Source organism: Merops nubicus, unplaced genomic scaffold (assembly GCF_000691845.1).
Source record: "Merops nubicus isolate BGI_N331 unplaced genomic scaffold, ASM69184v1 scaffold48901, whole genome shotgun sequence".
Taxonomy (NCBI): Eukaryota; Metazoa; Chordata; class Aves; order Coraciiformes; family Meropidae; genus Merops; species Merops nubicus.
In genome coordinates this window covers 1-13,017 of record NW_008588591.1, presented here as the reverse complement: position 1 = coordinate 13,017, position 13,017 = coordinate 1, and the positions used below count along the sequence as shown (strand labels likewise).

Below are 13,017 nucleotides of genomic sequence, written 5' to 3'. Positions count from 1 at the left end.
CTTCCCCTGGAGGAAAAATCCACAGACTCTCACACTCAGAGACACTCAGGCTCACACTCAGACGTAAGGATTCAGGTTCACAGGCAGATTGAAAGACACCCTGACTCACAGAGAGTCAGGCTCACAAAGACTTGCACTCAGAGACTCTCAGGTTCTGACCGTGGCTCTGTTCCTCCCTGTTCCAGCTCTCCACGGCGTGACAGATGACACCAGTCCCTCCATCTCAAACTCAGCAGATGAAACCATAATGTTTCTACCAGCTGCAGAGAGAGCTCGTGCCTCCAGGTCTAGGCTGCAGCTGCTGCACTGCAAGACCGGCTTCACTGTGCATAGAGGTGGCTGCCTTCTCTGCTTTAAAATGCTGGGCTCCCCACTTTGTCCCCAGAGAAGCTCAGCTGATGCATGGAGGTACACTAAGCAGGTGGTAAGAGCGCAAGAGCTGAAGAGCTGCTGCTGCTGCTGCTCTCCGAGAAGCCTTCACAGCTCCCACTGCAGCTGCATGGGAGGCATCAACCTGACCGTCTGGGAGCACCTGCGAAAGGTCCACTGCACAGCACAGAGGTGACCTGGTAAAGTGGACTTTAAGGACAAATGTCTGCTTCCCGGTTTGAAATCTGCCTCCCAGGGCACCCTGGGAAAAGGTTTCTCCTGCCACGTGAAGAGACCTGCCGGGCCAAAGATGCACCTGAAGCACAGAGTGGAGCAGAACACTTCCCAGCAGCGGGTTCTACACAGCAGGAGACTGCCCGAGCTATGGCTGGGACTGACACAGAACCCTTCTCAAATGGGAGGTGCACTTTCTCTTGGCTGCTGCTGCAGCTCAGTCCTCTCCTCCATCGCCAGCTGTCTCCATGCAAGCGCAGCCTCACCTGCACAGTTCCTGACTGACAGGATCGTTCACATTATCTCAAGGCCCAGTGACCTTTGCTGTCTGTGACCATCCTCATGACTGACCCTCACACCGACCAAAGCAATTTGCTCCCTTGCACAAGCCCGAAAGCAGAAATGCAGAAAATTCATTCGTTCAGTGACTGGGACGATGCATGTAACTGTCATGGAATCATAGAATCCTTTAGGTTGGAAGAGACCTTTAAGCTCATCAAGTCCAACCATTAAGCCAACGCTACTAAGTCCTCTGCTAAAACAGAATCAGAATCTGTCAGAGTTGGAAGGGACCACAAGGATCACCCAGTTCCCCCCACTCTGCCATGAGCAGGGACACCTCCCACTAGATCAGACTGTCTAGAGCCTCACCCCGCCTGGTCTTAAAGACCGCCAGTGATGGGGACTCAACAAACTCCCTGAGCAACCCATTCTAGAGTCTCACCACTCTCATGGTGAAAAACTTCTTCCTCATGTCCAATCTGAGTCTACCCACTTCCAGCTTTGTCCCATTCCCCCTAGTCCTGTCACTACATGATATACTAAAAAGCCCCTCCCCAGCTTTCTTGTAGGCCACCTTAAGATACTGGAAGGCCTTTCAGCACGCTCCCTAGCAAAGCCTGGAGTAGCACAGACACGTCTGCATTGTCTTGGAGCTACTGGGGCTCAGCATCCATGACTTTATTGAAGAGAATGCTTTCTGCCAGTCAGGCCAGACCACACGGGACAATTGGCACATCAGGTCTGCGAATTGCTGCACTTTTGCACTTGAATGAGTTGAGGCATACAGACCCGAAACCAGAAAACGTCTTTGCGACGTCTGACTCCATAGAAGAGGATCCCCCCAAACCAAAATGCGATGAAACACACGACAAAATACAGACAGCTAAACTGTGGACTTTGGGAGCATACTGTACAATGATGAGTATCACAGCACTGTTGTGTCTACCAGACACTACAGAGCTCCCGGAGTTCTCCTAGCACTGGGATGGTCACAGCCATGTGGTGTTTGGACCAGAGGATGTGTTCTTATAGAATACTACCCTGGATTTACAGCGTTTCTAACCCACAACAGCAAAGAACACCTGGCAATGACAGAGCAAATACCAGGGCCTTTGCCAAATCACACGATAAAGTAAACCAGAAAACACAGCTGTTTCTGTCACGAGCAGCTGGATTGGGATGGACACAGATCTTCTGGCAGACAGGTCCCAAGGCACTGCAAGCCACTGAAGGAATTCATGACCTGCCACACTCAAGTGTCAGGACAAAGTTTTGCCTTTCAGGTCTCAATTGCAGGGTCTGGTGTTGTCCTTAATCCTGGCTATGCTGAGAACTGGGTCGCAGGCTGACTTTCCCAGCTCTGTGCCTGACTAAGAAGATAACCATTGCTTGTACTGCAAAACCGAAATAAACACCCAAAAGAGGGCGGAGGACTGAGTTGTAGTTTGGTCAAAGGGGCAGGTATTTCCCCGCAGTTTTTCCTTATGCTTTTGAGCTCACTGGTATTGAAGTCCTTGGATGCCTCTGTATTTTAGTATACAATTTTCCAGTGAGTTGGCTGCTCACAGTTTCTCTCTTTTTCACCACAAAATCGGTTGTAAGTCATTTTGGGATCAAATCCCAAGATCTCTCTTTCCTCGTGAATCCGGAAGGAAAATGTAGAAACTGAAGTGCCTATAAAATACCTGAGTGGGGGGAATAAAAAAAAAAATAATCAGAGTTTGTCACATTTTAAAATGCAAGTTATTAATGTCAGTCCAGTGAACTTCCATGTTCCTTGAAATTACAGGATAACAAAATTATCATATATATATATATATATATATATAATCTCAACCATGTAACATCATATGTGATTTGTAAACAACTGTATCTTGCTTCAAAACAATAGTCAGTTTTGTGACAGGGAGATTTGCCTCCTCCAAGAAAAGTCCATTTGCTACCTGGCATGTGCACAGATCCACTGGTCAATCACGGCCAAGCCCCCATCTTTGTAGAGTGCCAGCTCCTCCCATGACGGTTCAAACCTCACCATCTCAGGCAGCAGTTTCTTGAGCAATTGAATCTCTGAAAAAGGGAAAGATGGAAGCTTCTTTTTTATGTTATGAAGAGCAACTCTCTGCTGCCATAAAATGTGTTTAAGGAAGCCGTGCGTGAAAAGTTACGGATGCAAGTGAATCCAAAATCTACCTGGAAATTTACAACGTATTTCCCAAATACGTGTTGTTGGTGGCAGGGAGCCAGTGGGTACTCCCAGAGGGAGGAGATGCTACCAGAGGCCATAAGGCCTGGCAGGGCCTGGCCTGACAGGGGGAACCCCATCCATGGGGGCTTCTAAGCCTTGGCCACACACTGCCAGGTCCACCCCAGTCTGGTATTTGGGACAGCCAAGGGCAAGGCTGGGTGGGAGGCTTCGGAGGATCCTTCCCACCAGTATGTCAAAGAACCTCTGAAATGCCAAGAAAAAAGGTGGGATGGAAGAAAGAAGAGAGGGAATAGGCAAATGCAATTCCCAGTTTCCCACTGCAGAGACTAACAAACCTCTTGCAGCAAATACCAAGGTAATAGTTTGATACCAGCTACTCAAGACGGAAGGAAATAGCTGCGCAATGCTGTTAATTCTCCATTCAGTGATGGAGGCATATGAACTTCCAGTCACTTATAAAAACCAAGTGGCAGCTGCTGCTCCCATGACCAGTCCCAAACTGACTATATCTCCCTACCCTCCTCGACGGCGTCAGTGGCTACAAAAACTTTTTCAAGTTTATGTGTCTCCAAGAGGCTGCGGATTTTCCTTACTGCTCCTTGCAGGGAAGGCACGTCTCCTCTGTGACCCCAAATGAAGTCTTTCCTTCTGAGATGAACCCCAAGGTATGGGCCACCTAGAGCTGTGCCCATCTTAACCTAGGAAAGGAAGATCAATCAGCTTTAGAACTTGAGAGCACCACTGTTCATTCACACTGAAAAGGCCTGAATGTGTCACCTCTGGGTAAGGCACCAATTTACATTAGCTGCAGGAAGTAATTCTAACATATGGATTGAAAGTATTTTGGGACACTTCTTGCAGCATTTTTATTTTGGGTGGCTTGTATGACACAAGAGAAACTAGAGTGTGAAATCTTTCTATGGAAGAACTGCTCTCCTTGAGCAAACCCACAACTGGATGTTTGCATCTCAACTTCACACACAGAGATAATGCCAAATGCAAGAAGAAATTCAAGTTTCCTTTAGTGAAATGAGGGTAACAGAAATCTGGCACCTACACCAGAACAGATTCCATTACCTCATGTCACACTGGGAGGGTACAGTAGGAACCTCCTCCTGGATCTGAGTAGGGAGAGCTACATTCACATACATCTTTCACTATTCCCTTCTGTGTACAGCCAGGAGTACACAAAATTAAAAAATAATACTCTATGTGTTAGGGGAAACAGACTGTTTCGATTTTACCTTCATCTGTGTCCAGTCCTCCTTGTAATGAGTCCTGTCTGCCTCATCCCCAGACTGAAGAGACCTGTTTCTAAACTCGTCTCCTGCTACACGGAGGTGTTTAGCAAACACCATGCTCCGACGGGTCTGTTGGAGTAAGAGCAGACGCCGAGTTGGAGAAAGGGAGAGCTACAAATGACTGAATGGAGACGTTTTCACACACACAGAGCTTCTAAGATGCGGTTAGTTCTGATACATCCATGTAGCACTACAAGCAACAATTTCTAACTTTCCACCTGAACTTTAACTGCTTAACCCAAATCCTAACCACATTTATAACCACCATACTCATCGCACCCTGCAGGATACAGAGAAGCTGTTTACACAACAGAACACAGAATATAACAAATTACACGCTCCAGCAACATACCTCACCTTTGGAAATAAGAGCTGTGCAAAGACTTCAGCTTGCCAAAACACCCATAAGAATAAGACCTGCTGTAAGAAACAGGTGTCTAGTCTATCAAATACAGTGGAAAAGTGAAAAAAAAGGGAATCATTCCCTTTGCCTGTGGCTAATAACCTCCTCCAAAGATTTTGCGATGCAGTTACCACCACATATAGCCACACAGAGCCTTCCGAGTAACAGACATATTACACAACAGGACAAAGGAATTCCCATATGTCTTACAAAGGACACTTGGTAATTTGGCCTAATTCCTAGTTTCGTGCAGGTCTGCAGCCTGTCATGTGACGAGCACCACAGAAGATGCAAAAACTCTTCAATTCCCAGCAGCCACTCTTCTCTCAGTCACAGCGAAGCCCACAGTGGACAGTTTGCTACACAATGCCAGGCAGAGCACTACTAGTACTCCAACACAACCACACTGATGGTGGGAGCCAGAACCCTTCACCTTGCTCTAGCAGAGAGGCTGAACTAGAACCTGCTAGCCTTTTTCATCTTTTCCCAGAGCAGCTCTTTCTCCATACACCAAACTCACTGTGGTTGAACTTGTTCCTCCTCTGTATCATTCAGTAAGACACAGAACAATTTAGTCTTCTGCAAGATCCATCATGCTGGTACCTGGAGACCCTACGCCCTTCTAAATACTCAGTGGAAGAACAGAGCCTGTTCTGGCACCTTTAAAGATATCAGCACTCACTTTCTAATCCCATCGCATCCTCCAGCAGAACATTTGTATCAAGGGAGGATGGACACACTGGCTGCTGCAGAACCCTCATGCTGTAGTGGTCATTAGAAAGCCACTCTCAATGAAAAATTCATAGTTAGAAAACTACTGTTTGGTCCATTTCTGAAAAGTACCAAGTGAACAGCCAGATGTTTCTCTCTTATAAGACTGAGGTCTGTGTAACTTGTTTTATAACACCATGAGAGTTCCTTTTTCTTAGAAATTTTAGCTATATCAAGCACTCCATATTGTGCTCTATTTTCCTGTGGCTGAACTTTTGTCTTAAAAAGACAATTCCCGTTTTCCCACAGGAATTATTTTACCATAGACCCTTGGGTGGGGTCTCCCAAAGTGCTCAGCGTTACTCTGAAACCCACAGGAATCTTGCCCCTGAAGCCAATGGGGAGACAAGGAGGAAAACATTGAGCACATCTGGGAATTCTTTTGAAAAGACTCATCTTGAGGCTGACTAGACAAGAAACTGCACAAAGGCAGTTGCCTTCTGACTGCAGATGTGTTGTACAGGACAGCTCCTTCTAAATGCCACGCCCTGCAGAACCGAGTTTCTGGGGACGAGACACCAGGACAAACTCCCTCCAGACATTAATCCACAGCTGCCTGAAGCCCATCTTTAGCTCACGCTGCTGAAACGGAAGACACAAGTTACTTTCAAGCAAACAAAGCCGAGGCAGAAGCGAAGCGCATATCGGTTATTGAGTTTTTATCAGAACCAAGCAGAAAGTCTAGAGAAGCTGACCGGAAAATACTCACATTCCAATAATCCTTCCCTCCGTAATGGTCATGAAGAAGGTTTTCAGCTCTATCCAACATCACTGACCTATTAAAAATTGTAAAATTGAGTGCAGTTCCCTTAGGAATAGCAGTTATATGGCAGTGTTTCTTTATACAGTTGCCAGGACAAAGCACAGACTACGATCTGTTTGCAAAGGGAGCATGGGGAACAAGGGACAGGTTGCCAACCTCTCCTGTATCTAGCCAGCTGTGACCCAAAGCCTGCTGGGGCAAGAAGGGGACTCCACCACTGCATGTCCCTGCTCTCTGCCTTGATGGTGCCCTCAATTCTGATAAACACAAGCATTGACGTAGTCCTCACGTAGTCCTCACAGTTGCTGCTGCCGGAGAAATAAGATTGCCCACAGAGAGTCATCCAGAGGAGAGAAACAACTTGTGAGAGGATGCTCAGCCTCCCAGCACATGAAAGCCTCCCAGAAGAAGCACAAGTCATGCTCAGAAAAGCAAAACCAGAGAAGGTGCACAATAACAGGCCCTACAAAGAACAGAACACACAGATGCTACAGAAATGCATGTCAGCACAAATTCTAAAACGACAATTTCCAACATGGAAACAGCCTGTGCTTTTCACAAATACATGCAGATCAGGACTGTGTACTGGAAACACAGCTGTACTATCCAAATTCTAAGAAACAGAAGAGATTTTTGAGAGTTTTGAGTGTCAAGAGCATAGGGGATATAGGCCTACCTAGTGTTTGGGGCACACAAAGTATGAACGAACACACAGAGAAATACTTCTGCTGAACGGGGTCAAAGTCATGATCTGGACCTTCTGCTAAAATGATAATCAGCTGATAATCACCTGGACAGTTGCACATAAGGCCACAAGTAATCCGGAGAATCGACTTGACTGTGCAGGTGAAGAAGCATCACTGCATTTAACAGGAAGCCTGGAGGTGAATCAGGCGAAGAATCTAAATGTTTCAGGAAGATTCCCGTACATGGCCATACCTGAGGAGTAGTAATACAGTCCTAGGACCATACAACTGATTGTCTGGGCAAGAGGGCAATACGGGAGATCAGAGAGGCCACAGTGCAAAGGTCACCACAGCCATTGGAGATCTCAACTATCTCCAGGCAGGCTGGGCAAGTGTCATGGCAGGATGTGACTAAGCAACTGCATTTTGAGACACTGTCTAAGACAGTTCCATGAACCACCTGGGCAAGGAGTAGCTCCTGACACAGTCCTGAGCATCAACAACACACGGGCCAACATCTCACAGTAGAAGAGCTACTCTGTGACAGTGGCCGCAAACGTACTCATCCTCAACATTCTACTGGATCACCAAGGGCCAAAGGAAAGCCACTTGTGATCAGTTTCAAAAAGGGGACTATGCAAAAATGAGAAGCAGTGTCCAAGTGAAGGAAACAAGAAGGCTCATAACCTCCATGGAGTCCTCCATGGAGAAGAAGACAATAAGGGAAGTCAAAAAAGAATTTGAGCGACAAGAAATAAAGGCCTTCAAGCCAATGACAAATCTTCCTGACAAGTGATAAAGAAAAAGTGAAATGACTTGACAAGCACTTAGAGGTGGTAACATCATGACAGAAAGAACTAACGTAATTTTTTGTAGCTGTGCACTACGTCGAGGAGCTGGGAAGAGTCGCATGTCAGAACTACATTTTACAGGGGAACCCATCAGAAGACACGCCTCAAACCAAAGTGTCCAGAGGGAAGTGTCCAGTGATGGAACAGCTTGACAAAATGAGCCGACAAATGGCCAACAGCACATGGCACTCACCCAAGAGCTGTCAAGGAACTCAAGCATGAAACAGCTGTGCCACCAATTCCAGTGTGCAACTCCTCACTTGAAATTGCAACACAGAAAATGAGGCATCAGCGTTCCAGAAACAGCCTTTGGGAGGTCTGGAACGCAGCCCAGTGGTAAACCCGATGTCACGACTGGACAGCTTAATAGCAACTATTATAAAAAAGAGAATTAATGTATACCTAAAGGAAATTGGAGAAGTATCAACAAGGAGCTCTGAACAATCAGAGTAGCTTGAAGACATCAGCACACACGTGCATCAGGAAATCCCACCCAGTGCCCACCAGGATTTCCTGACAGCCTTCGTTAACAGTTGTAAGAAAACTTAACAGCGATGGGGGGGAAGGTCCTTGCGTGGATTAGAAGTTTAAAGACAGGGTTACATGTCCAGTTCCCACTGCAGAAGGAGGTCGCAAGTGGAAGCCATCTGCTTTTCACCATATTCCCAAACAACCTACAAAAGGGTTTGAACTTTGGGATGACACAGATTGACAATTATTTTAAATCACTCAGAGGAGCAAAGACAAAGGCGAGCTGTGAGAAATTGGAGAAGCAGATGTGGACCTGAAGGACTCTGAACCTGCAAGAGTGGGTCCAGAGGAGGCCATGAAGATGATCCGAGGGCTGAAGCACCTCCCCTGTAAGGACAGGCTGAGACACTTGGGCTTCTTCAGGCTGCAGAAGAGAAATCTCTGGGGAGACTTTACTGTGGCCTTTCAGTATGTGAGGGGGAGAGTACAGGAAAACTGGGGAGGGACCCATTACCAGGGAGTGGAGTGACAGCACAGGCGGTGATGGTGGTAAACTGGAAGAGGGGAGTCTTAAATTAGATATTGGAAGAAATTCCTCACTGTGAGGGTGGTGAGACAGTGGAACAGGTTGTCCAGAGAAGCTGTAGTGCCCCATCCCTGGAAGTCTTCAAGGCCAGGTTGGATGGGGCATGAAGCAAGCTGGCCTAGTGGGAGGTGTCCCTGCCCAAGGCAGGGCAGTTGGAACCGGATGATCCTTAAGGTCTCTCCACCCCAAACAATTCTGTGATTCTCCAAGTTTCATGACTGGCCAATAAAGCAGCAGATGAAATCTACTGGGGGAGTACATCCAAGTGAAAAAAAATACTGGCCTCATCTGATAACTGAAGAGCTCTCTGCTAACTATCAATGTTCAGGAATGAGGACAGCTTGATGAAAACATCAAGGTAACACTCACCATAGGCCAAAAAAAGGAACGTGCTTATTAGGTATTATCAGACAAAGATGAGCACAATAAACAGAGCACGTCATTCTACCACTGGGTTTACCTGCACTCTGTGCAGGATCCCGTTGAAGTGTAAAGGTTCAGAGAATGGCAGTGAGGATGACCAAAGGCATGAAATGGCTTTCACATGTAGAACAGCTAATGAAGACAGGACTCTTCACGTTGCAAAGGAGACAACTGATAGACAGACAAAATCATGCATGGCATGGAGAGGAATATAGAAGAGATGTCTGTTTGCTGCATCTTCCACTACATGAACCGGGAGACATTAGATGGAACTTGCAGGCAGGAGTTACAAAAGGAGGTAGATTTTCATAGTATAGCCAGTTAAGATACAAAACTTTTAGGTCTTGTCCCAAGATTTTCTGGATGCTAACAGTGTGGATGGGGGTTCAAAGAGAAGCTTGCTCAGCTTCACTGAAGGGCATCAAAGACAGGAAAACCACTCTTGGCTCAGAAATCCGAAGGGCGTGACAGGACTCATGGGAGGTATTAGACACACCTGCCCAGTTCTTCTACTTTTCCAAAATCAGACATCTGATTTTAGCCACTCCTGGATCTCACACGCTAAACTAGACTGACTTTAACTTCAATCACTGTAGCTGCCCTTACATCGCTGTTACCTTGGTACTTCTTCCTACTTGTGTCTGATGGAGAAATGGGATCTTCTGGGGAAGGCACCTTGTCAGTGTGTTAGGAATACTTGGGCAACATTCCTCTAATTTCCCTCTTGACCTTCCTCATTGCCAGACCTCTGATAGTTGTCGTGTAAGAGTTAACTGTTGGGCTAAACATGGGCACACCTCTACGGTTTATTTAATCCAGTTTTCTGCTGTCACTGGCCGAGATTATGGTCCAACTCCTACATCCCTGCTAAAGAATGAGACTGCTTCCTTTCCTCCCAGTGGGAGGTCCTACAGATCCCCACTGCTCTGCTTAGGGGAACCTACATTTCCTTTCCAATCGTCCTGATGTCAAATTTTGGGATGTTTCTCTCTCACGGCAAAACTGCACTTCAGCCTACAGGGCCTGTGTTTCTCCTGTGGATTTACTCCCTGACGCACTCACAGACAGTGATTATTTCCTCTTCCTCTTCTCCCCTGTACCCCAGCAGCTTCTGCTTTGTTGCAATGTCTTCAGAGAATATGAAGGAGCTCACAGATATTTCCTCTTAGGTTTTAGCACTGCAGCGTTTAACTGGACTTAAAGTCAGGTTGTTTCTTACATTGTAAATTCCTTCTGTAATGATTTTAATGGATGGCAAGAATTTGGCAATGAAGCACCACAACAGTGGGACACAGTCTGCAAGTTCCCCCTGCTCCTCCCACCTGGACACAGGTTTATGAGCACCCAATACAACCAGAAATAAGTGACACAAGGCAACTCACTTCGCTGAAGTGTTCTGCAAAAGAATGGGAGCCATGATAGAAGCAGATCCTTGGACAGACAAGCAGGAGAGATTTAGGCCCCGTGTTTCCTCATAACCCCAGAACCATCCCCTGAAAGGGAACACAAACTATTGGTTGACAGGCTTGTATTTTAAATTCATGCTGTACAGGCAATGAAAGAAATTAAGACTACACTCTGGAAACATGGTACACAATGTCAATAAATCAGCCACCTCCTTTACACTGTGTTGGTGTGAAACAACAACACTGAAATTTAATCTTCTGGCATCTGTGTAGCATTTTATTATCGGTGGGGTTTTAAAACCAAAGTGAACCTGAAGCAGCCAGAGACTCACAGACACCACAATAATGACTGCACATGTCTGTTCTGCTAGAGCAGGCAAATGTCTCACAGAATACAACTAAAAAGACCACCAGCACTGCTGGATGTTACCTGTAGTACTCCTGTTTGTCTTTGGAGTACAGAAGCTGGTCAATGCACGGCCTTTCATCTATTTTTTCTTCCCATGCTCCTTCTTTCCATCCTTCTGCGTAGCCTTGCAGGACATAGATCTGTTCAATAAAGGGCCCACCTGACTCTGAGTAGAAGGCAAGGCAAAGCATTTGTGAGGATGAAACACCACACGATAAAGGCAGGAACTGGCGCTACTTGCAGTTAAACATCTGCTAGAAGTGCTGCTATTACACTACTCCCTCTCTTCCCTGTTTTCCCTAGAAAAAGGGAAATGAAGTTCTGTGTGAAGGGCCAGCAGTTGTGACAATCTGCTACTCCCACCCACTTACGCGTGATTTAATGTGCCAAACAACTGAACTGCCCTGGAAATGTACATTTAAAAGCCTGGTAGGACAAACCACAAAGCAGAGGTTTTCAGTGCTGTAGGCAGCTGCCTACTATGGGAAGACTGCCTCCAAGAAAAGGACATGTACAAGTCCTTCTTCCCCTATATCTGAGATTCTAAATGCTTCTTCCTGAAAGGTAGGGGACAACAATCCCTCGAGAACTGCCTGCAGAGTGTGAAATTTGGTGGCCTTTATTTCCTTTGCTGAAAAAGTCTGGGACACTGCTGCAGATTTTGGCATTTGGTGATTAGCTCGACATGGCATTAAATCCTAAAGGAACCAACATCACAGTTTCCATATTCTTAGGAAAAGCCTTTCTCCTGTATACCATTTAATACACAAAAAGCAGGGGAGAAGTACTTTGACTACGTGCAGCATCAACGATGAAAATATAATCTTCTTCACCAAAGAAGCTGTACAGCTCTTACTGTCAGACAACCTCCACAAAAAGGTGGTTTGGCTACACTTTGACAGGCTGCCTCCCTCTCCCTGCAGGGTTGTTACTATGGCCAAAATGATGCTGAATTATTGGTGACTGCAACTAGAGGCATTAAGGGTCTTTCTCCAAGGTCCCTGTGAAGCTGAGGGGATAACCAGGCTAAGGATAAACCTGTGAAGAAACCACCTCAAATACTTAAGTCAACTGTCAATTGCACAGCTCCATGCTCTACCTGCAAGGAACTGCTCATACTCAATGACAGGGATGTTCCTGTTGAGGCTTGGGAGGTCGAAGAACTCGGACCAAGGGAGCCGGACCTGAAGGATGTCAGGGCTCTGCCAGTGATACAGACGTCCCCAGGGAGGCAGAACTAACACCCAGTTTTCACTTTTCAGCAAGGTCTTCAGAAGCGAAGCAATGCGAATGTAGACATCGCGGCGAAGGTTGAACCCTTCAGGAGGATTCACATCATACAAAAGGTATCTGGGGAGAACAAAGCAATATAATTACTTTGGGGAGTTTAAAACTGCTACATGTTGGGTTTTTTTTACCTCGCAGTTGTGACACAGCCCCTTGGGATGGCAACTGCTCTTTTTTCAGCAGTTTGTGGTACTTAGAAGATGGAAGGGGAAGAAGGAGGAGAAGGGAGAGCAGTCCATGCTGCAAGGGCTGGGGGGCCACTGGGGTCTCCTCACGAGTCACCATCAAGGTAGTATACGGCACGAGCCTTTGTGCTGTGGGGCGGGATGTGGGGGCAGGAATCGGCCTCCTCAGACATCTGGTTCGTCAGGAGGGCAGCGTGGTGAGAACGGTGAAAGGACTCGGTAGTGTTACTTGGGCTAATTCCCATGCGCTGAATATGAAGGCGAGAGGACACGTTCAGGAGGGACACCGAAAAGGACACTTGTCACCCACCGCAGGGCAGACAGGCAGCGGTCCCAGGCCACGCCCCGAGCAGGAAAGCCCCCAGACAGGAGCATCTTCAGCAA

The 13,017-nt window shown here is 46.7% G+C and overlaps 1 protein-coding gene across 1 annotated transcript; it reads right to left on the bottom strand.

Moving 5' to 3' along the window:
* Window positions 1-2,238: 2,238 nt before the first annotated feature.
* On the bottom strand, window positions 2,239-12,511 carry POFUT2 (protein O-fucosyltransferase 2; the record flags this gene model as incomplete). Its single annotated transcript, XM_008949294.1, has 8 exons — window positions 2,239-2,570; window positions 2,829-2,952; window positions 3,609-3,789; window positions 4,336-4,461; window positions 6,276-6,342; window positions 10,729-10,839; window positions 11,183-11,327; window positions 12,261-12,511. Coding segments are annotated over 8 exons (1,159 nt in total), but the record flags the coding sequence as incomplete, so codon positions are not given.
* Between the last annotated feature and the right edge of the window lie 506 nt (window positions 12,512-13,017).